General features: G+C 38.9%; 1 protein-coding gene and 1 long non-coding RNA gene across 2 annotated transcripts in view; one reads left to right on the plus strand and one right to left on the minus strand.

Moving 5' to 3' along the window:
- Positions 1–8,744: 8,744 nt before the first annotated feature.
- LOC139996299 (uncharacterized) lies at positions 8,745–9,948 on the minus strand. The gene is made up of 3 exons (XM_072020596.1): positions 9,734–9,948; positions 9,425–9,471; positions 8,745–9,207 (listed from the first exon to the last, which is right to left on the minus strand). The coding sequence occupies exons 1-3, from the start codon at positions 9,895–9,897 to the stop codon at positions 8,837–8,839; spliced, it is 582 nt and encodes a 193-aa protein (XP_071876697.1). The 5' UTR covers positions 9,898–9,948; the 3' UTR covers positions 8,745–8,836.
- A 294-nt stretch (positions 9,949–10,242) lies between these two features.
- Positions 10,243–27,435, plus strand: part of LOC139996306 (uncharacterized) — a 58,114-nt gene continuing 40,921 nt past the window's right edge. The window contains exon 1 of the long non-coding RNA XR_011802191.1: positions 10,243–10,435. This is a non-coding gene — a long non-coding RNA (uncharacterized lncRNA). The remainder of the gene's footprint in view (positions 10,436–27,435) is intronic.

Raw genomic sequence — 27,435 nt, forward strand, 5'->3', positions numbered from 1 at the left:
ACATATATATCCGACATATTCTAGTATAAAATAGTACTTAATTGTTGGATACTTAGAGTTGTTTGTTGCTAATTAGGAATTTATTTACTGTGAATGATCGAATTATTTAATTTCATTTTAATCGTTTTGATTGATCGCATTACTTTTTTGAAGCTTCAACAAGAATCAACTTAAAATAATACGATCTTTATTACGAAAGGTACCGTTTCGTTTTTAACAATGTAAAGAATTTTGTGTGTATATATATATATATATATATATATATATATATATAATATATCTATACATATTTAAAATATAGTATACATATTTAACACAAGCCTTGGAGTATACCTGGAAATAATACAATGAAACTATTAGGTCCCTTTAACGCACCATATAATCTAATCCATCCTTCGGCCGAGATAATCAGCAACTGTTCAATCGTATTTGCTCGGACACACATTATTTCCAAGGAATTGAGTTATTGCTCATAAACCATAAGAATTAGAGATTTTGCTTATTGCAGAGATCCTTAATTTATACAATACATACCTAAAGTTTACAATACGGTGAGGTATGGAATAAGTGGACTTTACCCTTACGGTAATCCAGGGCCTCTCCCACCCTGACAGCGACCGATGGTGGGGGTTGACATTTATTACTAGTTCGACATCATTTACTTGTTATTCGGTTAAACATCTTCGGTCAAGAGTCACCTAGTCTTCGCTCTTCTGTGAGAGCACTCGTAGACACTTGTAGTAATCAAGAGTTTTTGGAAATTAATAGTGATTTTTTAATTGAAAACTCAGTGTTAAGTGTTAATTTTAATTGTTAATTAAACAAGCATTGAATCTACGAAAGCGAAATTGGGGTGGGGCGCGATCGTGCTAATTGATTCCGCTAAGGTTGTTAGCTACGAAAATATCTACGATTTCAAGAACAAGAAGTCACATTCTGCTGACCAGTGTAGACGTGTTTTCGAAACTAACGTCTGGAGCAAGGAATACGTGTTATCACAATTTGTCCTGGTTACATAGACAGCCCCATGACAGGTGAGTTAGTATTACGGCTAGTATGCAATTTTTAGGAATTTTCATTTTTATACGTGCAATAAAAAAGCATGTAAGCAGAACAAATGCATAAACTTTCACGGTTTATTCACGATTATGTGTATTTAGATGTAAATTTGTTGCTAACAATATGTTGACACAAAACATCAGTAGTTTGGGTCAATCACTGAGTCGTTCAAACTATGAGTTTATAATTCTCTAACAAGAAAGTAATGGCTTTTAATACATCATTCATACAATATATATCGCGCATTTTGTTTCATATCTATTCGAAGATGCACGTCAGCAATATCTTATCCAATAATAATTTCATTTAAGTCTGTGTTCATCAATAAACCGTTGTCTTTTGCCTGTTCGTAAATAATGTGCAATAATAACACTGAAATCTATATTCACATTTAGCTCCAAAAGGGCAAAAGGAAAATAAGCGGTGGAGAACCAAAATAAGCGAACAAAAACGCAGCGAAACCAGAGAGAAAGTCGCTCGTCGGAATCCAACGAACCCGGAGCATTCCTCGATACGACATGAAAATTCGAGGACCACTGGCATGAATGTCAGGACAAGTGGAGTGAATTGCTGGATGCACGGGGAGAATCCGCCGATCAACGGCCCTTATGCGCCGATCAACGGGCCCTATCCGCCGATCAACGGCCCCTATCCGCCGATCAACGGCCCCTATCCGCCGATCAACGGCCCCTATGCGCCGATCCCCAGCGAATATCCGCAGAACAACGTCACGTATGCTCCGAACAGCGGCGAGTATCCTCCTATCTACGGCGCGTTTCCGCCGATCACCAACGAATATCCGTCGATCATCGGCGCGTATGCGCCGATCAACGGCCCCTATCCGCCGATCAACGGCCCCTATCCGCCGATCAACGTCCCCTTTGCGCCGATCAACGTCCCCTTTGCGCCGATCAACGTCCCCTTTGCGCCGATCAACGTCCCCTTTGCGCCGATCAACGTCCCCTTTGCGCCGATCAACGGCCCCTGTGCGCCGATGAACGGCGCCTGTGCGCCGATGAACGGCGCCTGTGCGCCGATGAACGCCGCCTGTGCGCCGATGAACGGCGCCTGTGCGCCGATGAACGCCGCCTGTGCGCCGATGAACGGCGCCTGTGCGCCGATGAACGCCGCCTGTGCGCCGATGAACGCCGCCTGTGCGCCGATGAACGCCGCCTATGCGCCGATGAACGGCGCCTGTGCGCCGATCGACGGCCCCTATGCGCCGATCAACGGCCACTATACGCCGATCCCCAGCGAATATCCGCCGAACAACGGCACGTATGCTCCAAACAGCGGCGAGTATCCTCCTATCTACGGCGCGTTTCCGCCGATCCCCAGCGAATATCCGCCGAACAACGGCATGTATGCTCCAAACAGCGGCGAGTATCCTCCGACCTACGGCGCGTTTCTGCCGATGACCAACGAATATCCGCCGATGAACGGCTTGTATCAACCAGTCTACGGCGAGTATCCTCCTATCTGCGGCGCGTATCTGCCGATCAACAGCCCGTATCCTCAGTTCAACGGCGCGTATCCGTTGATTAACGGCGAGCATTTGATCAACAACGGCGAGCATCCGCCGATCACCGACTCAACCCAGCCGATCACCGACTCAACCCAGCCGATCACCGACTCAACCCAGCCGATCACCGACTCAACCGAGCCAATCACCGACTCAACCCAGCCGATCACCGACTCAAGCCAGCCGATCACCGACTCAACCCAGCCGATCACCGACTCAACCCAGCCGATCACCGACTCAACCCAGCCGATCACCGACTCAACCCAGCCGATCACCGACTCAACCGAGCCGATCACCGACTCAACCCAGCCGATCACCGACTCAACCCAGCCGATCACCGATGCATCACCGCCCATCACCGAAGCGTCTCCATCAATCAAAGGTGAGAATCCGATCAAGAACGGCGAGTATTCGATCAACAACGGCGAGTATCCGCCGATCACCGAATCAACCCAGCCGATCACCGATGCATCTCAGCCCACCACCGACGCGCCTCCACCAATCGAAGGTGAGAATCCGATCAAAAACGGCGGAAATTCCATCAACAACAGCGAGACTCCGATAATCAACGGCGCGTATCCGCCGATCAACGGCGCGTATCCGCCGATCAACGGCCCGTATCCTCTGATCAATGGCGAGAAGCCGATCAAGAACGGCGAGAAGCCGATCAAGAACGGCGAGAAGCCGATCAAGAACGGCGAGAAGCCGATCAAGAACGGCGAGAGGCCGATCAAGAACGGCGAGAAGCCGATCAAGAACGGCGAGAAACCGATCAAGAACGGCGAGAAGCCGATCAAGAACGGCGAGAATACGATCAAGAACGGCGAGAATCCGCCGATCACCGACTCAACCCAGCCGATCACCGATGCATCACCGCCCATCACCGAAGCGTCTCTACCAATCAAAGGTGAGAATCCGATCAAGACCGGCGACAATGCCATCAAGAATGGCAAGAATGCCATGAAGAACGGCAAGAATGCCATGAAGAACGGCAAGAATGCCATCAAGAACGGCGAGAAAGCGCCGATCAACGGGTCCGTATCCTCTGATCAATGGCGCGTATCCGCCGTTCACCGACTCAACCCTGCCGATCACCGATGCGTCTCCGCCCATCACCGACGCTTCCCCGCTGATCAACGACAAGAATCCTATCAACAACGGGTTGAATCTGATCAACAACGGGTTGAATCTGATCAACAACGGCGCGTATTGGCCGATCAACGACAGGTATCCGGTCATCAACGGCGCGCATCCGGCGATCAATGGCGAGTATGCGGTCAACAACGGCACTTGTCCGCCGATCAACGGCGCGTATCCAATGATCAACGCGAATATCCGTCGATCAACGGCGAGTATCCGTGGCGGAATTGTCAGTGCACAAATTGTAAGAATTTGAGGACAAGTCTCCAGAATTCGCGTGTAAATGGTAAGACTTTTGATATAAATTACAAGAATTGCAGAAATTACGAGATTTCTTTGGTAAATGACGAGAAATCTCGACGAGATGTCGAGAAACCACGTTTAAATTGCGAGTATCCGGCAATTGGCGAGAATACAGTTAGAGGTAAGCGCAGATGCAATCGTAAAAAAGCCACTAAGTGTTTATAGTTTTTAATGTATGATGACATAGACCATAAGCATATGTATTTACATTAGGGGTAGTTACGTAAGAAAAGTTCTTCTCTCTTCAATTAATCTTTATATAAGTTTATATTTGATATTATTTAATAATAAATAGTGCTTAAGTGTGTAATACTTAGTTTTATTTGTCCTTACCTCCAGTCTGTTTACTATGAATGATCGAATTATATAATTAATTTCAATCGTTTTGAAATTATTACGTTTTTGAAGCTTTAACAAGAATCGACGTGAAGTGATACGATTTTTATTACGAAAGATAACATTTCGTTTTTAATAATATACAGAGTTTTGTGTGCGTGTGTGTATATATATTTAAAACAAGTTTTACTTATATATATATTTGGAAATGTACTTGGAAAGGCATATACTGATGAAAATATTACGTCTCGTGACCCTACCATATATTCTAATCCATTCTAACGGCCAGGATGTCCATCAGGTATTTATCGGCGGTCAAATTGACCGCTCTGAAATTTTTACATAAATTTAACCATATTTGAAATTTATCATATCGCTTCATAATTTCTGTTTTTTCTTAAAACATTTACTTTTAGTTTGCCCACTTATTTTATGAGAAAAATTTGTACTCTGACTTGCCTACGGTGATCGGTCATTTCGATCGCCGACAAAATATTTTAGTTATTCTTAAAATAAATGCAATCAGTACAAAGAAAAGGCTATCTCAAGGTCAAATGACAAACAAAATCAGTAATAACAAATAATAGCGGCTGGTATAGCCGTAATCTTGTCCTAAAACATAATCCGTCCCTCGATCAAGATAGCCATCAGCTGTCAAGACATATCAACTCAAGCCCATAATAATCCTAAGGAACCGCTACAAAATTTAGCATTATTTACAGTCTATTGTTACAAATAGTTTAAAAGTGGAGAAGTTTCTTAGGGTTATTGCTCATTGAGATAAAAGACGGGAAAAGCTTTCCCAACTCCAACCTCGAGTAACCGTTGGTGGAGAACGATCAATACTCATCAATGTTTTCGTATAAATATCGCCAATATAGACCATATTCTTACTTGCTATTGTCCTTTCGACTAGAATATATCTCAGTTGGTTAGTCAATTAATCGACGCCTAAACTTATTATCTCAAAAACTCAGACAGAAAGCATCTCACTCAGAACGTTTTGTGTAATGTTGTTATAAAAGGAAAAGTAAAGTCAAATTTGAGAATAATTTTGTATTCCGTACATGGTATTATTCTGTGATAAATATTTACTCTAGAAATGTCAAGACTTTTCAAAAAAATATTATAAAAAGAGAATAACGGATATAGAAGAAGACAGTTCAGTATGCGATGAACAGAACAAGAAACTTCAGCGACTGAAAACGGCATGAGAATGCATAAAAAGCTATTTACAATCGAATCAGAGTTGAATATTATAAATAAGCGTTTACGTAAGGGGAAAAAGGGAAGAAATTATCGTTGACAGCAGAGAGTAAGACTGGGCCCGATGGAACAGTTTAGAAAGAAATAAATGCAAGTCCAAAACCTGACAGGACATTAGTTCATAATATTTTTAGGGATATGCTAAACGGCATATAATGAAAGAACAAGTAAAGACGGCATTTTATCTTATCGTTGATCACCGTATAAGGCATCATATAATAAAATGTAAGAAAGAAGAAGCATTTAGAGTATTGGGGACTAAGATGGTGCTAGATGCAACATAACTAGGTGCATTTATTGTTCTTGTATATCAGGCAAAAAATTTAGATCTCATATTTGTGGAATAAAATTTGGAGAGCTGCATTTTTTTCAAAAACAATGAGCAGGGATAACTTTGCTGAAATTATAAGGTTTATATGATTTGATAAGTAGAGCGAAAGAAGTCAACGTTTACGAACCAATAAATTTGCAATGTTATCTACAGTATGGGACCAATTTACAAAGAATTCACAAAATTGTTATAAATCTGGTGCATACATTACTTTTATATAAAGAATCACAGGAAAAATAAACATGCAATAAAACTCTCAACAAGTTCAAATTCATTACTACAAAAAACTTGTTAAGTAGAAAATTGTAAAGGTTACAAAATTACGAAAATTTGTTTAAGATGCGGGAAATATTTATACGGTAAATGTACAATTGATAATAAGATAATTTTTAATAAATGCAGTGGAGGTGAATAAGATATATCCCTATATAAATAAAAGTGTAATTCTATTTAAGTCTATAATTGGAATTAAACAAAAGTAAATTTGGACGAAATTTAAGAAAAGTTCATCATTTTATATACATTTAGTTATAGATTAACTATTATCTAAGTTTAAGTCATAAAAACTATTACTTCTTTAATCACCGATCATTTTGACCGCACACGGTAGGAATAGGTGTACACGGAGTGTCGGTAGGTTTAGCGTTAATTACGTAAGATTTAGAGATTTTTCTTACTGTCGAGGCCCTTAATTTATACAATACATACTGAAAATTGGGACACTCCTTAGAGTTATTGCTCATTACGGTGAAACATGGTATAAGAGATGCTCGAAGGCCGTTTCCACCGGCGAATAACCTTTGGTTGGGGGGGCGACCATCCATCACTAGTTTCCCTTCCCGACAACATCGTCACCGAATAACGCTTCGCTAAAAACACTTTCTACATCTATTACACATAACATTCGTAGACATTAAATTCTTCAAAGATTGTTGGAAAGAAATAGTGATATTTTAATTGATAACTTAGTGTTAAGCGATATTCTAATTGTTATCTCGTTGTGAATATCATTCAAACCACCTCTATTATCTTAACCGAAATAGGCGATCGGTTGATTCGTGGCGTCGATTGTCGTATCGAGATGAAATTACGACTGCTATTGACGCGTTATATCGCGAACGCGTTTCCCCGAGAATATGGTCGAACAAAAAAACGAAGATTAATCAATCTAATATTTATTGGAATATATATATATTCTGTTTATTCACTACTTTTGTCCGGTATACTTATCTAAAAATAAAGTATTATACCTATACCTTATCACGTTCCCTTAAAGGATAAGTGACGAACGCTTACGCTGTATCGCTGTAGAATATTGGCCCGTACAGGTTCTGATCCACGATAATAAAACCCTTTTGAAAGACGTCACGAAACAAAGAATAATGATTGTGATAACTGGCGGCAAACCGCGATCAGCGGATGGATTCTCGAGCACGTCGCGAAGACGCGTCGTCATCAGCGTCGACGTGCAACCACAGAGCCGCCCACTTTCTTTTGGATAAAATTTATGTATGGAAATATCGTCGCGAGCATTACGCATGTAGAATATCACGACCAGCAGCTGGAGGCCCTCCCGTGACGACACTTCGTAGGAAAATGTATTTTAGCGTTCACGATGGAGGCGGCAAAGTGGAAATACGCGCTCGAACGACGCTTTCCTTCTCCCGCGCCATTCGTTTCCCTCAGGTTGCCTCCTGTCGTCGAACGTAAACCTCTGGAGTCTCCATCGACAACCCTGTAGGCATTCAATGCCGCGAGCTACCGCATACACACCCGTTCATAAGTATTACGATACTTTTTGTTTTCGTATAAAACGCGGTAATTCGTTGAAGTAATCGTTTGTATGATTAAGCGATCAGGATTTTGCACTTGTGCAGAATAACCATGTGAAATTTCGTAAAAAGTATTTATAAGTGTCGCAAGAGAAACGTGATGAATATGAATTAAGAATCATACGTGTCGTATGTACGAACCTCGTTGGAAAAGTTCTTTATGAATTAGATGTAAAACTCAGAGATGTTGATACTTTTGAGCAATAGTGTACTATGTATACCATCTTTCCTTATATTTTCAGGTGTAGATTCGCGCTGTACTACTGCGTGCTCGAACGTCTCCTCATGTTTTATGCACGCACGATGACAATTTTATGAGGTGGGAACAGATTGTTAGGAGAGATGAATCGGTCAGCCACCGTGAAAACTCATATTTACCTTTCCGTTTTTGTTGCACGCTGAAAGTGACGTTGTTCCTGAATGTTAATCGTACGCGAATTTTTATGTCTAAATCGTATACTTTCATTTAAAAAAATACGAACGTGTTTAATGCTTAGACAGGACATAGCAAATAGTTGATATGAATGTATCACTCGATATCATCCGCATCGATAACAATTATTCCTCAAACTTAGACTTTTTACATATATTTTATTCAATAGAGTTCTAATGACTATTTAAAAATCGTAAAAATTATAACAATTTAAAAGAACGTAAATAATTTGTTGATTTAATTTATTGAAACATTAAAAGTAAAGTAGCAGATAAATGGTAAAAAAATAAGATTTTTGAAAAAATTATTTTACAAAATCCCCGAAGAAACTATTGTTGTCGGGAGAAGAAGAAGATCGTACAAAATATTAATTATTTTAAAGGATCCAATATTTTTCCAGTCAAAGTACCAATGATCCTTAAACACTTTTAAAAAGTAACGATAACGAAAAGATATCTTCATATTCATTTATGACCTTCGCTAAAAAGTCTCACAGGGTGTACAAAAGAAACAGAACAACAATTGTTATTATGCATAGATATAATTGCAACAAAAACTAATACATAGTTGCATATAAAGTAAATGTTCTACTATAATACATTATAATTGATTATTTAACTCGCAACCGCTATAACTCCACTTATCAGAAGAGGAAGGGACACGCTCAAGACACCCATGCCAATTTTTATACCTTCCTGAAGAATAAGAACTCCGAGTTTGACTGGGTTTGATGATGCTACGTCGGTGAATACGCTTATAATTTTAGCGATCAAATTGCCTATGGCTAGGATAGGCTTAGCAGCATGGACCGCAAGCCTTATACTGTCCGCAACGGCGTTGATAAAATTGCTTTCGCTGTTCAAACGGCGTGCAACCATCTCTTTGGCTTTTTCGACGTTCGGTTTAAGTCCTGAGATCGGGGAGATTGCTGGAATCGTTGGTAACACGATCTCGAGTTTCTTCATCACAACCTTGTTTTCAGCTTCTGTAGAGAAGATGTTTTATCGGTATATTTGACGTAAGTCGGCTACTAACGCGACACTAGTGTCACGTGTGATTCTTCTACTGGGTTGTTCAGAAAGTTTGTAACATTTACATCAATAACCGTTTGAAATTGTAAGAAAATTAAAAAAAAAAGAAAAAAAAATCTATTTTTTGAAAACCTACGATATCTTGGAGACTAATAGTCTTTGCGAAGTTACCTTCCTGTTTGGTGGGCGGTTTTTGAGTCTTTTGTTCTGCCGGTTCTGTCGATTTTTCCTCTGACTGCAAAAATAAAAAACAAACATATTAGTCTTTCTTTGACGCAAAAAGAACTGAATGCAACATTTATTTTATGAAAAAATGTTGGATACTATTGTTGGTATTTTATGTTTATTACCAAGACATTTAATAAATACAATTATTTTTTCCACAAAGACAATTTGTTTAATAAATACAAAAATTATAGATGTAGAACCTTGGGTATACGATTTTGTACGCATTTTCATACCTCGGATGAGTCGGATGAGTCGGATGAGTTAGACGAGTTGGATGAATTGGATGAGTCGGATGAGTCGGATGACTTGGAGGAGTCAGTTTTGTTGGATGACTCGGATGAGGCGGCAAGACTCATCTGGATGATGGTGCCAAAAATACAGGCGATGAGCAGGATGTACAAAGCTTTCGGAACCATGTTTGCTTCGTGTTATTAATTGCGTGCAATCAACTGATCCACTAAAAAAACTGCCACATATTTATACGAAACTAATGAATAGCGGTCTACTAATTATCAAATGCTAATGAGGTACACCTGTGTTTTAGAAATACGACGTAACGATGGCATTTGTATAGTTAGTAATTTCTTGCATTTTTTATCCCACGAATATCGTAATGTATTATCATGTCAAGAATGCCTAACTATCGATGCACTTGTAATGCATCATATCTTTTTAAAAAATAATAGCGTCTCTCACGAGATACGCCAACCATCAAACAAATGCCAGAACTTCGTCATACATGTGGCGTGCATAACTGCGTTCTATTAAGACAATTATCTGCATCGTAACTTCCAATCGATAGAATGTTTACTTTAGATATTTACATACAGGTATACGTTTCAGATTAATACACTTGAGATAATATTATAAACGGTATTTTTACTAGTTGTAAATTATAAGTTACTAGTGCTAGCATTTCTTTAAACGAAAGTAAGAAGATTAGGAATAAAACACGTAAGTCAAATAATTATTTGATGTATTAGATTGTCCGAAAAGTGTCTTTCTTTTACAGATATGTCTATTACAACGTCGCATCTTTATACAAATATGAAACCTAATCTGTCGAATTATTATCTTGTCTTTATTTTGATAAAACAAAATGGATCGTACGTAATTCGATAAAATAATATAAAACGGGAAATATTGTGCATCCATTATTTCCTTATAAAACTAAAGAAACTTTTCGGACGACCTAATAATATCTCTTAATTTATTACTTTAACGCTATAATTCTTTCAACCATTTGCAATCATATACGCGTATAAAACAATCGTCCGATTTTACAACCAATTTCATCAAATAGAACTTGTAACACACTAAAATTAGAGAACTTATTCAAGAGAAATACAGAAATACAATTTCCCGAAAGAGCTTTTTGCTTCAAGCTTGAACTATCTGCTCGTATTAAATTTCGGGCGCATCCTCGCTGCCAAAAACGCACCGTTTATTCCAATATAATATACGAAATATCACGAATAAAATGCGACATCAAATATAAATTCTTTTTCAACACTTGCAAAGAGATGTTCAAGCACGAAGATTGACGCAATGGCGGGATCTTTGAGGGGAATTTCCGTGAATTTTCGCAAGGAAACGAACACGCGGCATCCCGTCTCGAAAGTTTTCCTTTCAGATCTCCACCGATTCGTAAACGAAGACTTCGACTTCAACGTTTCGCGTTCGCATCGTTCGTAAACAAAGTCTGTGCAGTGCGTGGGTCGTCGTGCCTAGAAGAATTTCGCGAATGTTCGCAATATTTCGCGTCCGATTCACCGATAAAGATTGAAGTCTCCAGCGATTCTATTGCGGTCGCCTATATGTTTCGCGGAATTTCCAGCGGAATGAAATGCCGCTTCGTCCAACTATCGGCCGAACTCTCAACTATTCCTCAGATCTTCAACTAAAGCTAAAAGAGATCCCGGTCAGAGATGAAAGGAACCTAGCAAGGACAAAGAAAGAAGGTCCTGCTTCTGCCGACTTAGTCCTTGGAATTCAGCCAATTCGTATAAGAGCTCTGTCCGCTTTTCCCGTCAGCGAACTATTTATCTGAGAGAGTACAGACTCCGCTGTTTCGTCTTTAGGATCGATCATTCGAAGACAGTTTATTTTTTTAATTCTATTAGAATGTCCCAATCGTAAAAATAGTCTGATAAGTTTGGATTCTATTTTCAATTTTTACGGGCAAGCGATATTTAAAATATTTCACATTTGCAATGTTCAATTTGAGAAATCTTGAAATTTAACCACTAAGAGATCAAATTTAAGATGTTATTTGGAAATCGAATAATTTTTTATAATCATTTTTCGTATTATCTACGTAGCTTGTTATAATGAAAATTTCAATTGCTCGCAAACTATTCGAATTGTGTACATTTATTTTCGAATGCGTATTCCTCAATGCCATTTCTATCGATACATCATTTTTGACAAGAAATACGATGTAGGCGTAAAAAGAGGGAGTAAAGCTGTACGAGTTGCAAGAAACGAATGAATCCACCCCTTTGTACGTGCATCCCTTGCATGAAATACAATGAGCAGCAGTTTTAACAGCTGCGTCACTTGTAGCGTACACATTTATTACTATCGCGCGTGATTAATTGCTATTTTGTTCTTTCATCGTGCGTTTTGTATTCTTGTGCGGACTTTTTAAAAAACTAGAAATCATAAATATAATATTTTGTATAGCGGAGAGTCGTTCGGCAATGACCGGCATACAGTACCAACCAAAATTATTTCTGCCTCTTTTCACCAAATACTAGTACTTTTATTTGTTATAAACAAATGAATATAATCATTCGGTGTAACATATTTCGGAGTCATATTGTTTATTCCATTGTTTTCGCTCTTCTGACACGTTAAAAGTAGACGTTGATATTTCGAGTGTAAAAAGTTATTTTCTAGAGCTAATATTTTCTTTCTCAGTTAAATAAATGATTTTTTCTGTTATTTATACTATGACTAGATTACTAATTGTCAGCCCTAGTATTGCGATTTTTTTTTTTTTTACATTATATGCATTATAATTAAACGTTTCCATGTGTTTGTTGTCTCGTACCGATCGATCAGCCATCGACCAGTACAGATTACATTTTTTTATCTGTTAATTTAATTTGTTGGCAATTGAAATTAAATTAGAAGATGTTTATTTACGCTTTCTTTTATCTTTTGTCTAAAATTCCAAAGCAGAAGGAAAGAATATTGACAGACGAGAACAATGTTGAATATGGCTTTGAAGCTACTTCCTGAAAATAAAATGAGCCAAAGACAGCTTGCTGAGGCTTTCGATGTTCCAAAAACGACGAATCTAAAAGCTGGACACACGTCGAATACGCTAAGACTAAGAAAATATTAATTATTGTACTTGCGATGTATATTAGAATAAAATGTTAGAATAACAATGTATATTTTAATTTTCAAATGTCTCTTTTCTAACATTATTAATCATTTAAACCGAAAAATCTACCAATTACATAACTGATCGGTACTAGTCGACAATTTTTCGTTCCCTATAAATTACAACATTTCTGCTCTTGCAAATTATCAATTATTATTGAATATCATAAAATATGTCGATTTTTGCCAACTCTAGTCCAAGATATAACAAAAAATCTCAGAGCGATCGGTACTGCACAACTACAATATTTGAAGTCTTAATTTATTTACATATTTTATTGACCTCCCGTAACTATTTATTATGACGAATATTATCAAAAAGAAATCAAAAGAGACTTCCAATTTTTATAACAAAGATATTAAAAGTATTTTAGGAATTATCTCAAATATAAATTTTACTCTTAAACATTCCAATTAATCTTAAATTTTCCAATAAACTTCAACATTTCCACTCACAAATTTTATCACCTTTCGTGATAAAAGAACTTATCCCCAAACCTAAGATGAAACATTCTTGCCCCACGTGTTGCCTTCCAAAATTACAGTATCCGCGACGAAACTGTCAGAAGCAGGCACGCTGGTACCCTCGCAGAAGCGAATAATACGCGAAGAACAAGCGCCCAGGGACGCATAATCGGCGAGGAGGCTGGGGAACAGCGAAGAAAGGGAGAAAACATATCTGAATCGTGAGGAGCCTCGGGGATGATGCACGCGCTCGTTCGTTTACTTCTCACCGTTTTCATCCCTCTGACGACAATCGATGTGCTCGTCCTGTTCGGTATTTAATACGTTCTCGTCTGTCATCGACGGATTTGATAACGCAACCCCGTCGCCTTACCGAGTGGATCGGAGTATAAAAAGAGAACGAAAAAGAGAGATGAGCGACAAGAAAAGGGTTCGCGCTAGTAAGGGCGCCCTTTGATTTATGTAGTCGTGTCGCTGAAACGACGGCAAGCATCAATCACCCAAACGTGGAAGCATCGGGCCATCGAGCAGGCATGTGCGATTCGCGCGTACCAAATCGACAGCTCGGATGAATGCGCGAAAAAAAAAAAGAGAATACTGTCTTGATAACCTGATGTTACCCCTCAGCTGTTTCTATCTGTATCTCCTATACAGATTTTACAAGATGGAAGCTCGATGATACCATTGATTTGCTGCAAGAACGATGTAATGAAAAATTTGCAGTTTTTGAGTTATTACTATGGGCAAAAACGCTTCTTATATAAATGTTGATGGCGAAGTGAATTTCTCATCGAGAGCGCGATAATTCGACTGTGAATTTTTAAGCATTTATGCATTTATGCGAAATTTAATGTGGCAAAAATACGCAGAATGCGTATAATATACAAAATTATATCAAATATCCAAAGTACAGTATTTGTTATAATTTTTGACACATAAAAGGAACCTCCATCTAAATTTGAATTTTTGGAACCGTAAAAGTTTAAATTTGCATGAAAATCCGTGGTTTAATCATAATTCAGAATAAAGGTAACGTCCTCGGTGCGTGTTCGTGCTCGTCTACTCTAGAAAAGCTTGTATTTTTTTCGATCAAACGATAGATGCCCAGACACACAGTAAGGTTAGCAATGATTGTGGCGTTGACGCACGTGCGTGATTGGCAGAAATTCATTTCGCGCGATTTACATGCCACGGAAATTGCGTGTCTGCGCTGCGTATATCCCGAGACCCTTTGTTTAGATGGCAGCGTTTGTCATCCTGGCCCGGCGTAGGTGAACTGTCTTCGAGACATAAGACAGCAATGGCTGCCACTACCCTTCTACCACGTGGAATATTGGGCACAGATGCAAAGTGTCGAGATTGCTGGCGGGTCTACTACCGTACAAGATGATCTAACGTACACGGGAGGGACCCATTATCTTCTCCAAACGCGTCCATAAAGCTCATCGCTTCTTCGCATAATGTTCTACGTCTTTGGGACGTTGTAAAGGTTATCAGAGTTAACGTGTGTTCTCACACACAGAGATTTTGTTTTAACCGATTTAGCGCCACGCAACGCGATCGCGCTGTTCGCGTACTGTGGTGAACTGTGTGGCGATGTCTGGTCACGATCGTCAATTCGCAACGCGCTCGATTCCCAATGTAGCTCGTCGCGAGTTATATCAGAGTTTCCTCTCGTAATTACTCGAAATTTTCTTTTTTCAAATAATCTTAAACCACCTGCATAAACGAAAAAAAGAGCAGCGCGACCACATCGATCGGCATTTCTAGCAAATAAATGAACAAAGCGCTATCGCGTTGCATAGTACAATCCGACACGGATTTTTAAAAACCCCTGGCATTAAAACGGTTAACACTTTACCGACCGCTAAAAGCCGATTAATAGGCTATCGATCCGTAAGCGTCGACGATGAAAAGCCTATTAATAGACTATCGGTCGATAAAGTGTTAAGATACAGATTTTTCAATATCTTCGGTATAATTTGTTGTTAGGTCGAATCTATGTCACAGAATTATAAATGTGTTTCGCATATATTACAAAATAATTTTTTATTCATGAAGACAAGTCTCATTTACAGTTTTATATTCAGACAAATAAATGGTTATCTGCCAAGCTTTTCTTGAATTTGAGATTAAGATAATGGAACCTATCGCAAGAAGAATTTATTGAATAATAATGTTACTTTCATAAAACTTTGTTAGAATTTTAGAAAAAGACCACCGTTTAAAAAGATTCACTCGATTAAGAACGCATCGTTTTGCGGTAAAAATCAAATTAGCTTCCAAAGTATCAGGCGAAATAGCGAATCTGATGTCTGGCTGACGTGAAATTGTAAGATTATTCGTTTTAACAGAACTGATTCCGTAATCAAGTGGTACAGGAGGGTTGAAACGGTTTCTGTTCCCCTGGCTGATGTCGCACTAGCCACACGATGCAGGCCGCATGCATCGGTGCTGCAGTGTTTGCCGAACAAACAGACTTTATAACGAGATGAACGCGTGCAGTTTGTTGACGGAAAATATTGAACGATCGTAAGGCCTGACATTGTGCTCGACAAAGGCCGGCTGGTATATTTTCCATTCAATGAGGGAAACGATTCTTTGAATGCTAGAAATACCCCAGATTTTTCAGTTCTACATTAACCCTAATATTACTTCATGTTACAGATTGTTCTTTAACCTTGATAAGAATTGGAAAGTCTTAAATATTATATAATTATATATATATATTTTATTATATATATTATTATTATATTATAGATTATATATATAATCTATATAGATATAATAATATATAAAATTAAAAAATAATAATAAGATAAAAATCAAGTTCTTTCTAATTAACATATATATGTCGAGTTATCATTAGTATTAGGGGTGAGTCTTTCTTTGGATTAGACATTGTTAATAATCTTGCAATAATCTTAGACTCGATAACAAACCAACGGTCAACGGTATGACGAATGCGATTTCTTCTACAGTCTAAGTCGAACTCAACTTACTGATTCACGATGCGGGTGTGACTCAGCATATTTGTCCATAATACAAGTTGAACTTATCTAACTGCCTTTGTGTACTCCTCCCCGTACCTCTCTATACCTCTCGGTGCAAACTTTGTTTTTAGAAAGAGCTATTTGATTACTCCATACCTCTGACCGTGGCAACGTTCAGTGACCCTTTGTATTACTTCGAGCCTAAGCCTAATGTCATAAATCTTGGGCACCCATACTCAGATTAAATCATAAACAACTATTTCTCAGTTTTATTACTTAAATACAGTTATAATAAGAAGTCTGAACTAAAGTATTGGGGACCTTCCCAAACATTCCGAAAGAAAGGCCCCGATGTCCTTTCATCTCCGACATGTATGTATATGAAAAAAAAAAAAATATATATATATATATATCTTTATATATACATACATACATACATACATACGTACATATATATATATATATATATATCTTTTTTATATACATATACATGTTGATTAAAAAGGACTTGACTTCGATCTTGTTTGTCTGTAGTTAAACTTTATTGATTTGTTTCTGTATTCGAAGTTGTTTCAAATCAGATCGAACAGATGTTTCTCATATTACATAAGCAAAATTCTTTTCTTCATAGTTTAGTAAAGATTGTCTATTATAAGACTGTCAGGTGTCGAACAGTGTACGGCAATACATTATTACGCAATCAATTACAATCTATAGAATAACTGTAATACGGAGCAATTGGGTTTCACGATGCGGTCAAACGCAATTATCACCGATCTCCTGCGTTTGCAGCGTAGGATATTCAATTCTCCAGGAAAGTTTCACTAGAAGCACAATGGGGCTGCGTAAGAACTTGTTAGAACGTATAGACGATATCGTAGGCCATGCTTGTTCCGAATGCTCTCCAGTTACATACATGACAATGGAAGAACGAGTGGCGATCAATTTTTTCGTATATACGAAATCGTAAGAACCTTCTCGGTGGATACTTTCGTATCTTCTACCAAAAGGAAATTGGCTGGTCGGCGCCATCTGACCATTAGGTTGACGTATCTCTGAATTGGTGTCAGAAGCATCTGAGACCGTTTGGATAGGTTCGTTTAATCCTACAGAATTATAAAAGAACGTATAAAATGTATAAAATACAGAAAATTCGCAGAAAATGATTTTCTGTCGTTTTTACGTTAGGACCGAATGGCCAAGCACGTGAATAATTTAAATTCTCAGAGGTCTCGAAACACTCACTTTTATACGTACAATAACGAGCAAACGTTTTCGAACGAACGCTATTTGCTGGAATCTTTCAATAATTAAGTAAAACAATAACACTACAACATGCAAATTAATTCACTTGCGCATCGATAAAGGCGAAATTATTTTCCCACCAATCAAAACTTCACATAACTCAAGAATTAGTCTTCTTAATTCCACCATTTTAAAAACAGTTGCCATTAGAAGGATAAAGAAATCCTAATAAAATTCACGATATCCCGCAAATTCAATTCTCATAAATTATTAATTCTCCGGAAGAACCAATAACAGTGACAAAAAAAAAAAAAAAAAAAAAGAAAAGAAAAAGAAGAAATTCTCTTTAAGATCGTTGTAGTTAGAAATGCAAATTAATGGGAACGGAGTGATCCATTTAGCGAAGGGGGCCATCTAACCGAGACCAAACAGTGGCCTCGTAATGAGATAGCTTGAGCCACAATACACCCTTCATCCGAGCGGAAGAGAAACAAGAGAATAGCATTACCGGGGAAACGTACAAGCGATCTCGACCAATCAATCGTTACCGAACGTTGTATCGCTATCATCGTCAAAAGCGGTAACAACCGTAACCACGATCGTGTCGATTACTCGCCTACGGACTATAGACGAAAGCCTAAAGTCCAATTAGGCGAAGGAGCTTATCGGTTTGTAATCCAACGCTCTGAAAAAATCCCAAACCTCTCGATTCAAACCATACTCTCTATCTAAAGGTAGGATTTCCTATAAGCGGCGGACACTCGCGTCTGAACATACGCATTCACTGCTTTCAACTGCAACTAGACACAGCGTTTATACGCAGATTGAATTTTCAGTGTTCTGAATAACTGAATCTTTTATGTCCTGAAGCACAACCGAAAGAAAAATCCTCTTGCTGAATCGATCAGATTATTCTCTTGGTATATCGATCAAATTATTCTCTCGGTATATCATCGATCTTATCTGCGAAATACAGATTGAAACCAGCCGAAGAGCAGCGTTTACGCACGCTTGTACACATTGTATAGTCCTCGTGAATTTCCACGAAGCTCGATCAAGTGAACGATCTATGGTCCACCTCGGAGGATTCAGACGTGTGATCCTTGATGAAGAGGTCATTGAGGCTGAGGCTCGAATCACCACGAGAAAATCGACCGCTCGAGTCGCTAGTGCTCCGTTAGATAGCTTACGAGGCAGTTACCAGGCCGTTACCATGTCGATGGTGCCACTTGTCTCGAGAGGCTGCAACCTGCTTCAACCCTGCACGAAGGACACCGTAGCGTTCGTGCCTGCTTCATCAATCGCTCGAGTGACTTTGACATGGCTGTGGTGGCCGCTAATAATTGACTTTGAACAACAGATCATGTGTGTTCCTTTAGCATATCCGATTCAGATTTGTTTCATATATTTGGAATCTTTCGTAGAATTATTTATCAAATAATAATATCGAGCAATGTATAGGTTGAAAATTATAGGCTATAGGGCTTTCTATTAAAATTTATTAATTTCTATGTTTGCAGTAAAATAGAATTATATTTGAATAGAATTCTTGCAAGAGGAGAAAAGCTTGTTGCATTGATAGACGATTGTGCCGTATATCTTACATTGAGATGCAAGAAAGTAATCGAAGGTTTATATACGAAAGAACAGGGAGCAAAGGGTGTGTAAGTGGAGACGACTGCTGCACTTCGTAGATAAAACAGAGTAGGGTCTGGAGCAAGCTAGATGCAGTGGTTCGACCAACCTGGAGGTCCAAGACCTGGAGAGCTCCTTAAATCACATGTAATCGTTTCCGACCACTCGCTGTCCAGACCCGTAGGATCAGACAGCACCAGTTTAGACCAACGTGTAAGTAACCTCGTCCAACCTTTTTGGTCCCCTTCTTTTATCGTTTCCCTGAAATCGTTCACACCTTGTTCTCGTTCCCAGTAAGATGTATTCTCGATTAATTTACTTTCGATCTAAAGAATTTCTGATCCGAATGAAAGCTTTCTGATCTTTCCCTTTAATCCTGATTTTATATAATTACGTCGTGATTGTAAAATAAATTGTAATTTTACTTAATATATTAAAATTAAATTAAATTAAAATTAAATTAAATTAGTAATTAACGCTTTACCGACAGTTAGCCGTTCAACAGTATACGCACGTCCGACCGGCAACTCAGGCGCAGATTCTCCCTGGCGCCGGCTCTGTTTCGATTTAGACTCTCTAATACCACTCTTTTCGTTCATCGCGAACGATAAGTTTTTCAAATTGCTATACGACTGTGGGAGCTTACAAAGCAATGCAACTGACGCAACTGAGCGATATACCTTAGTACTAAATAACAAATTACTGCTCAAATAATGAGAAAGATTGTCGGCGACAAAAAGCCGATTCATAGGCTATCGGTCGGTGATCGTCGGCAACGAAAAACTGATTAATCGGCTATCGGTCGGTAAAGTGTTAATAATGAATAACTTTTTATTAATTTAATATTAATTCAAATTTCTCCTATTATCGTATAATTTTCTACTCTCAGAATTTGCACTAACAATTTGTGCCTTTGTTTGTTCACTTTTGAAAAATTCTGACAACTATTTAAGATAATGTCTAGGTAAATTCTAAATAAATTCTAAGTAAATTCAAAGGTAAATTAAAAAAGAAAAATGTTGTCACATTTGTACTTTCCAACTTATATGGTTAATAAATATGACTTCCAAACGACATATTTCATTATTTGTTAATAAATTGTACATATGTAATATGATTAATATCATCGCGTAACAGGTTGTTTTCTTAATCTTTCTTGTTTCCTTTTTTTTTTTTTTTTTTTTTTTTTAGATCAATATGACACGGTGTATCGAATGTTTCACGAAAGCCACAGAAGCACGCAGCAGGTTTCGTGCAAGCGCGACGCGTCAGGTACACGATCGGTGTCATTTGCCTAGGAAATTACGGTCTTCTGTCACACTGACTAATCTACTTCGTTACACACGACAACGTAACTCTGTCACTGGTACCGCAACTCGCTCCGCTTTTCGCTTCTCTACGCTCAGCGACCAACTTCGTTTAACTCATTTCCCAGCCACCGGTTCTTCGCGACGATCGTCTACCAACGTATCCTATCGAAACCATGTTCTTTTATACTCTACTTCCCTTTTTCTTACCTCTGTGAACTGTGTTTAGTAACTCGAATCGAGTGAGATTGAAATGAGAATGTAAAAGCACTTGGTTGGCAATGTTTATTAGATTTTATCTAACTCTGGTAAATATTAGACGACATATAGAATAAGGATCATTATAGTTAAAAAATTATGACAGTCGTTATAATAAAGAAAACAGAAAATGGTATTTTAATAGAAAGAAATTCATATTCTACAGAACTTTAAATAAATTAAACCACTGATACGTATAATCGTAGAAATATTGATTTTCCTAGCTATATATAATACAGAATTTTTTTCCTTAGATTGGATCGAAAGAGTGACAATCTACGTACACCGTCACGAATGAGATTTATATCTGGCAAAAACATAAGCGAGTTAGAAGGGCGTCTCGGTCCGTTGATCATAGCTGATTCAGCTTTACACCCTTGTGGTCCCAAACAGCACTTTATCATGCGTAATAAATCATAAGGTGCAAAGATGTGTACGAATCTTTCGTCATTAAAACTGCGCGCAATACGAAAAATAAAACTAAAGAATTACTTTTTAACACTTTTAAACACCGCATGACTTTTGAAATGAAATACTCACCTAGTTGTTTAGTTTTTTCTGCTTTTCGAATTTCGTTTCCATTATAAATTCTATACGTGGGTAAGTTAGATTTCTGTTCTACTAGATATTCTGTTCTAGATGTATAGAAGATAAGAGGTAATTTATCAATCATTTGGAAGCTATTCTGTTTGATGTTTCAATTTGATCATTTTCCTTGTACGATACTTGTTATACGAAATTTTTATAAGAATTTCGTAATAATTATTTCGCGCGAAATATTTTACGATCTCCAAGAAGATTTACATTTAGTCACGGAACGACATTCAAATAAGAAAATTAACAAAAATGTATTTTTGTCATTGTTAAAGTGTTCGTCACTTCTGAGAAAACTCTGCATCTGGTCTTTAGTTTTCTCAAGCACCGAGAAACCATCGACAGCGCATAGACAAAAGACTGCGTCGAAGGTAAACCATAAACGGTACACATGCAACGTTGGCATCAGGGTTTTTCAGTCATAGGGCAACACTGCTACCGTGCATCTGGACCAGCTCATATTGTATTCCAAACTTTGTACTTACACTTTAATATTCAAAATATATACATATATATTCTACCTTATAATTTATTCACGCGTTCCTTTGTATTCGCATACATCCAATAACCTTAACAATTGTCATCGTCACAAGTGCACAATTATTCCATAACTCATTGTCTCGTCATAATTAACGATCAGATGATAAAACATTTGTAACGCAGCAATTATCCAATTACTTGGAGCACGGTACAATAGACGGGCTTGGCCATTGTGTGGAAATGACTTGTTGCGATTGCACGTTACGTGGATAGATGGTTGTAAAAACTGAAAATGCGTTGTTCAATTAAACCCGGCACAAGAATCCTGGAATCAATGACGGCTTGTCAAAACATTCATCCCAATGATTTGGCCCTTTAACATTGCATCAGCGTAATGGATTCGTCCGCAATCCCATCACGGTAGAGATATCAGGTCTCTGTAGCTTAAAATAAGCAGAAAGTTGGATCGGACCAGACACAGAAGTATTGTAATTATGCTAATAGCTTCGGCGCTTCGAGCCCTTCTCTGATGTGGTCTAGTGCCGGACGAGTTCGGATTAGCTGATCAAACCAACTTTTCCTTCTACTTATTAATATTACCTTGATCTTCCGTCCCTTTTTTTCCTCTCCTTTCTCTTTTCTTTTCTCTTCGTAGTTCTCTTCGCCAAAGTCTCCCCTCTCTGTCTTAGGCTTCTCTTTTTCGTTACGTCAAAGTACAGTTTCAGAGAATCTACCAAAGGAAAAGTCTCGAAAATTTCTTCGTTACTTATGCCTATGCTTGTACAACCACCGCGGGGAAATGTGAAACAGCACGGTGCTTGACCAAACAGAAATTAAAAGGGCGAAGTATATAGTAAAAATTGAGTGTTAATTTGTAACAATATAACAATTTTAGACCGGGCTTGCTTCTCAAATCTCGAGACTTTTTCTTGGAATAAACTACCGCTAGTAATTTGTAATCTACCATTTTAACGGGTTTGTTAGTTCCAAAGTTAACCAATCGTTAGATGCAAAACAGATTTCTTTTAATTTTATATCCTATAACAGTGGTGGTTAAACCGACTAATATTGTGTACAATACACATATAATATACCATTATACAAAAAATAAAAAATTCAATGTATTGTGTCATTGTTACGACAAATGAACGATACAATAACATATACATTCGCGTACGTAAATCCCCTTAGTCAGTCCTGTTCCAGATCAGTTGGCTCTTGTCTGACCTCTACCTTTCTCCTGACATTATATGGCTACACCGGTTGAACTTTCCAAGCAAAATATCGTTGCAAAGTCTCGTGCAGAGATTGGGAAGGATATTATCTAAAGCCAGTCTGCGACCCGTCTATCGAGCTCGTTGCTCCATCGAATCCTACGGATCTCTTGGCTTCAAAAGAGGGGGAAAGAGGTGGTCGAGCGGGGGATGGGTGATCGGTGCAGAGGAAAGAAGTCGGCTTCCAAAGGAATATTTATCGAGTGGATATTGAAATTGATGGTCGCTACCTCAGACATGCTAATCCGACGAGCGAGCGGATTTCTGATAACGCCCGACGACGGCCGAAGAAATAACAGAAGGGTAATTCAAATCGAAGACGCGCCGCCGGCGAGATTACTTATGAGGTTTACTTACGTGCCGCCACGTTTCGTTTTCCGTCTCTTTCTTCCTGCTGTATGTGCCTTTCGATGGATGGGTTCGCGTTTGTCGGTCGTTCTTTGCCAGGGTGAAGTCATTTTGTCAAAATCGCGAGGGCAAACCTACCACCCATCAGCCCGAGGCAACAGGTACACTCTCTATTTCTTGTTCTTCGACTTCCATCGTCAGAAATGCAGACTTGGCTTCAGAGTATGGATAACTGAAAAACGCTTACAATGTTCGAGTGTGAATTTTGAACGTAGAGTTTAAAGTTTCGACAGCTATTTGCTATTTTGTTAGATAAATGATTCGACGAGTGCGATTCTATAGACATTTACGATCTTGAGGAAAAGTGGAGTTTTACAAATTTCTACTGGCAATTTTTACAATTAACTGTCCAGTCTACTACAAATCAACTCACTCTATGAATGTTTTTCAATACTTTCAAACGTCACTCAACGCTTTCCAACGCTGTCAAACTTTTCACAGGATCGTGTGCTGTCAATAATTCGCGGCGCGTAACTCTCAAAAAATTGGATCGACAGCACATAAAACGGCTAACGATAAGTTAAAAAATCGTGGTTCCGGCTTTCCAGCGATAATCATAGCCGCAGCGTGCGCGACACTCGCACCAGCTACGCCAACCGCGGCGCCAGCAGCGACAGCAGTCACGTATGTACCCGTGGAACGCGGCTCGGTTACATCGTTAAAAGTACACAACGGCCGTTTATTCGCGAGCAGATTGTGCATCGTCGTCGTAAATACCTCCGGGCGATTTTATCAGAGGGAGAGAGGAGCATCGTTGCAAATGGGCAGAAGAGAGGAGCGAGTCGCCGCGTTTCTCTCTCCACAAAAGGGTAATATTTCCGTGACGCTATTACACTTACCGGAATAGGGGTGGTGTCGAGGCTCGGTAACTACCCAGTTAACGCAGTACGCGGCCACGCCGGCGACGTTCTCCCTACAGAAGGTTATAAAAATTCAATTAACTCAGCAGTTTTAATTAATTCTGTATTTATATGATGCGATAAACAGAAACTGCCGTGCGGGGGCAGTTTCGTTTAATCTCCAGCATTCTGAGAGTTGGAAAGGTGTGGAGGAAGCCCGCGGGAGGAACTGATTTCCGCTGATTTCTTTACTTTCTTACGCCTTTTTACACAGTTTTTGTTTTTGGCAACTAGTTCTTCCGATTGTTTAGGGAAAATTGAGTTGATAGGAGAAGTTTCAATTTTCTTACGTTTTTGGCTGTTACGAAGGTTTGAAATTATTTTGATACAAGAAATGGCGGTGGTTAGAGTATTTTACAAGTTATGTTTAATGGAAATTGTTTACAATTTGTGATTGTACAAAATGTCCGCTTAAATACATTTACTTCACTCTCCATCATATTTCATTAAACTAATTTTCCTTTATGTCCAACATTTTAAGTCAATATATTTTACATACACTCTGGACGACATTTACATAGGTACGTATAATGGTATATTTCGTAATTAATACGCTTAAATTCTGCATTATAACATAAAAGTATTCGTGCGTGCAGAACGTTTAAATCAATAACGTTAATAAAAAGGAACGAGCGCACGATTAGCAAATAACGAGTAAGCTCGTTGATATATAAATATATGATAATATCGGAAATTGAACTGTCTGAATGGTCCCGGTGATCTTGTCTGTTTGATTTACTTCTTTTTGTACGGCGGATTTTTTGGAAAAATTGCGTTGCCACGCGAAAGTTGCGTAGAAGGTGCAAACGCGCGACGGAAATATGCAAATCCCATGCAAATGTAATTAAAAATAGTGATGGCTGCGGATTTTGTACTGTCGTCGGTAAATCTGAGAGGGGGATGATCGAGAGAGTTGTAGGAAAAGCGCGTGTATGCAAAAATTGTTAATGTCACGTCAATAAAGCATGCGAGTTTTCCCATTTTAAAAATATCTCCAAATGTGTTAATATTAATATCCCCCCCCCCCCCGATAAATATCAGATAATTTAAAATAAAACCTGAACGATTTCGTATTTTATGGGCGCCCGAAAAGTTGGGTTGCTTAAAAAGAATTACCGAAAAAAATACTTTTTCTGATAATTTGTAACGACAAGACCAGCTTGGCGTATTTACGTACAGTGTGTTATAATAGACGTATCGTGTATTGGAAAAAATGATTGCTTGTATTATAAGTTTCAGATCTTCGTAACACAATTATTATTTCCAATAAAGAATTAAGGATGTATAAACATTTTTGTAACAAAAGCGCAACAAACATTTTGATATCAAAAGCGTAAAAAATCTCAGTGATAATGAAACAATTATTTTCTAAGTCCTTTATTCTAAATTCGTCATTTTATCACATTGACTAATAACTTTACCGAAGTAATTAGTTATCAAATTTACCGGAAAAGGTCTCTGTATATAATACATCTACATCTTTCCTTGCAAAAATTTGCAAACATCTCACCTGTGTCTAAAAATACTAAATCTCACGTCATTGTTGGCACGTGGCGTTTATCGTATCAAAGGGTGAAAGATTCCTCAAGCGGAAGGCCACCAACCGGTCCATTCTTTACCTCTGCATTTAAATTCAGACACCGCAGAAAATTCTGAAAGAGGCAATCGGGTCGGCTGTCCGGGCTGAGACCGTACGATGTGTGGGGGTTTTGCGGTTAGCTGCAGGATTGGCTGGTTAATTTCACACTCCCATGATTATATAGACGAGGCGGAGTGCATTTATATTCGCGCGCGCACAGCGCCAGGGGTGTCTGATTGGGTCCAATATTTAGAGAATAAAAAACTTCCAAGTTCCACGCTTTCCACCCTTTCTTCGTGATTTTCTCCATCTCTTTCTATCTTTTACAACATCTTTCTTATCCTCGCCACGATATCTCACAGATAAATTTAATATTAGAGCACTTACAGAGATCGTTATGTTATAAGTTAAAATCGGAAAAGAAAGAGAGAGACCTTATTCTGCCATTAACACGAATATGAACTTTTCTATTCTATTTCTGTTATTTTATGTTCATCGTGTACATTTGATAATTATGATTCAGATTACACAATTTGCTTCATAAATTCAAATGTCATAGACCTAAAACCTTAAGACGGTTTTATACAGGTTTCTCACACACACCTGTCCGTGAGCTCGGTTGATTCGGGTTCATCGGTTGCTCCGTTCTTTCACCTTGGACAAAGTACAGCGGCGACACACAAAGGGTGGCTATTACAATTAGTGGACATTATGGTGGGATGGGCAGCCAGCGCGTGCTGTACCAACACGAATGAACTGACCGACGGGATCGGTACAGTCTATCATTGCGGAACAGAGTGTGTGGTTCCAGCGAACTGTTCTCTCGCCCCCTCTAACCCGTTTCGCAACCGAAATACTATCCCCACCGAGCAGTTTCGCCAATTCCAAACCCCACCACTCTTTTACAGCCCGCTTCTGGCTGGCGATCTCCCCTGCACCGCCAACTCACCCCCTTTGCCCCCGTCGTAATTACAAGCATTCATTTCACACTAAAAGCCGCTGGCGCTGTCCTGTTCTGTCCGAAACGAGCCCCGCGCGAGTCGCATTTTCGCTACGGATTGCCACTCGTCCACCCCCGTTCACAGGGTAGGGCTGGGGAAGCCATCGTTCCAACGCTCAACCCTTTTCCAAATTTGCACGATTACAGGCCCGGCTGCTAACGCCGGTAGTTCAGACACGCGTCGCGTCGGTTCACGTTCGAACGACGAATTTTTGTTCGTCAACCGCCACGCCAGGCCGCTGTTTTTCATCGCTTCGTTCCCGACGAGAAAATATTGATGACTGCGCATGGGACAGTGACTGGTTGATGGATGACGCGGATTTTGAAGTTTCGTGGCTCCGCGGGAAAAAATGGAGACGAGTAGATGGGCTGGCCGGGTTAGTTTTTTTCATGTAGTCTTTTGGGATAGTTTTGGAAATTTAAC

The sequence above is a fragment of the Bombus fervidus genome, chromosome 17 (genome assembly GCF_041682495.2).
Source record: "Bombus fervidus isolate BK054 chromosome 17, iyBomFerv1, whole genome shotgun sequence".
In the NCBI taxonomy this organism is placed as follows: Eukaryota; Metazoa; Arthropoda; class Insecta; order Hymenoptera; family Apidae; genus Bombus; species Bombus fervidus.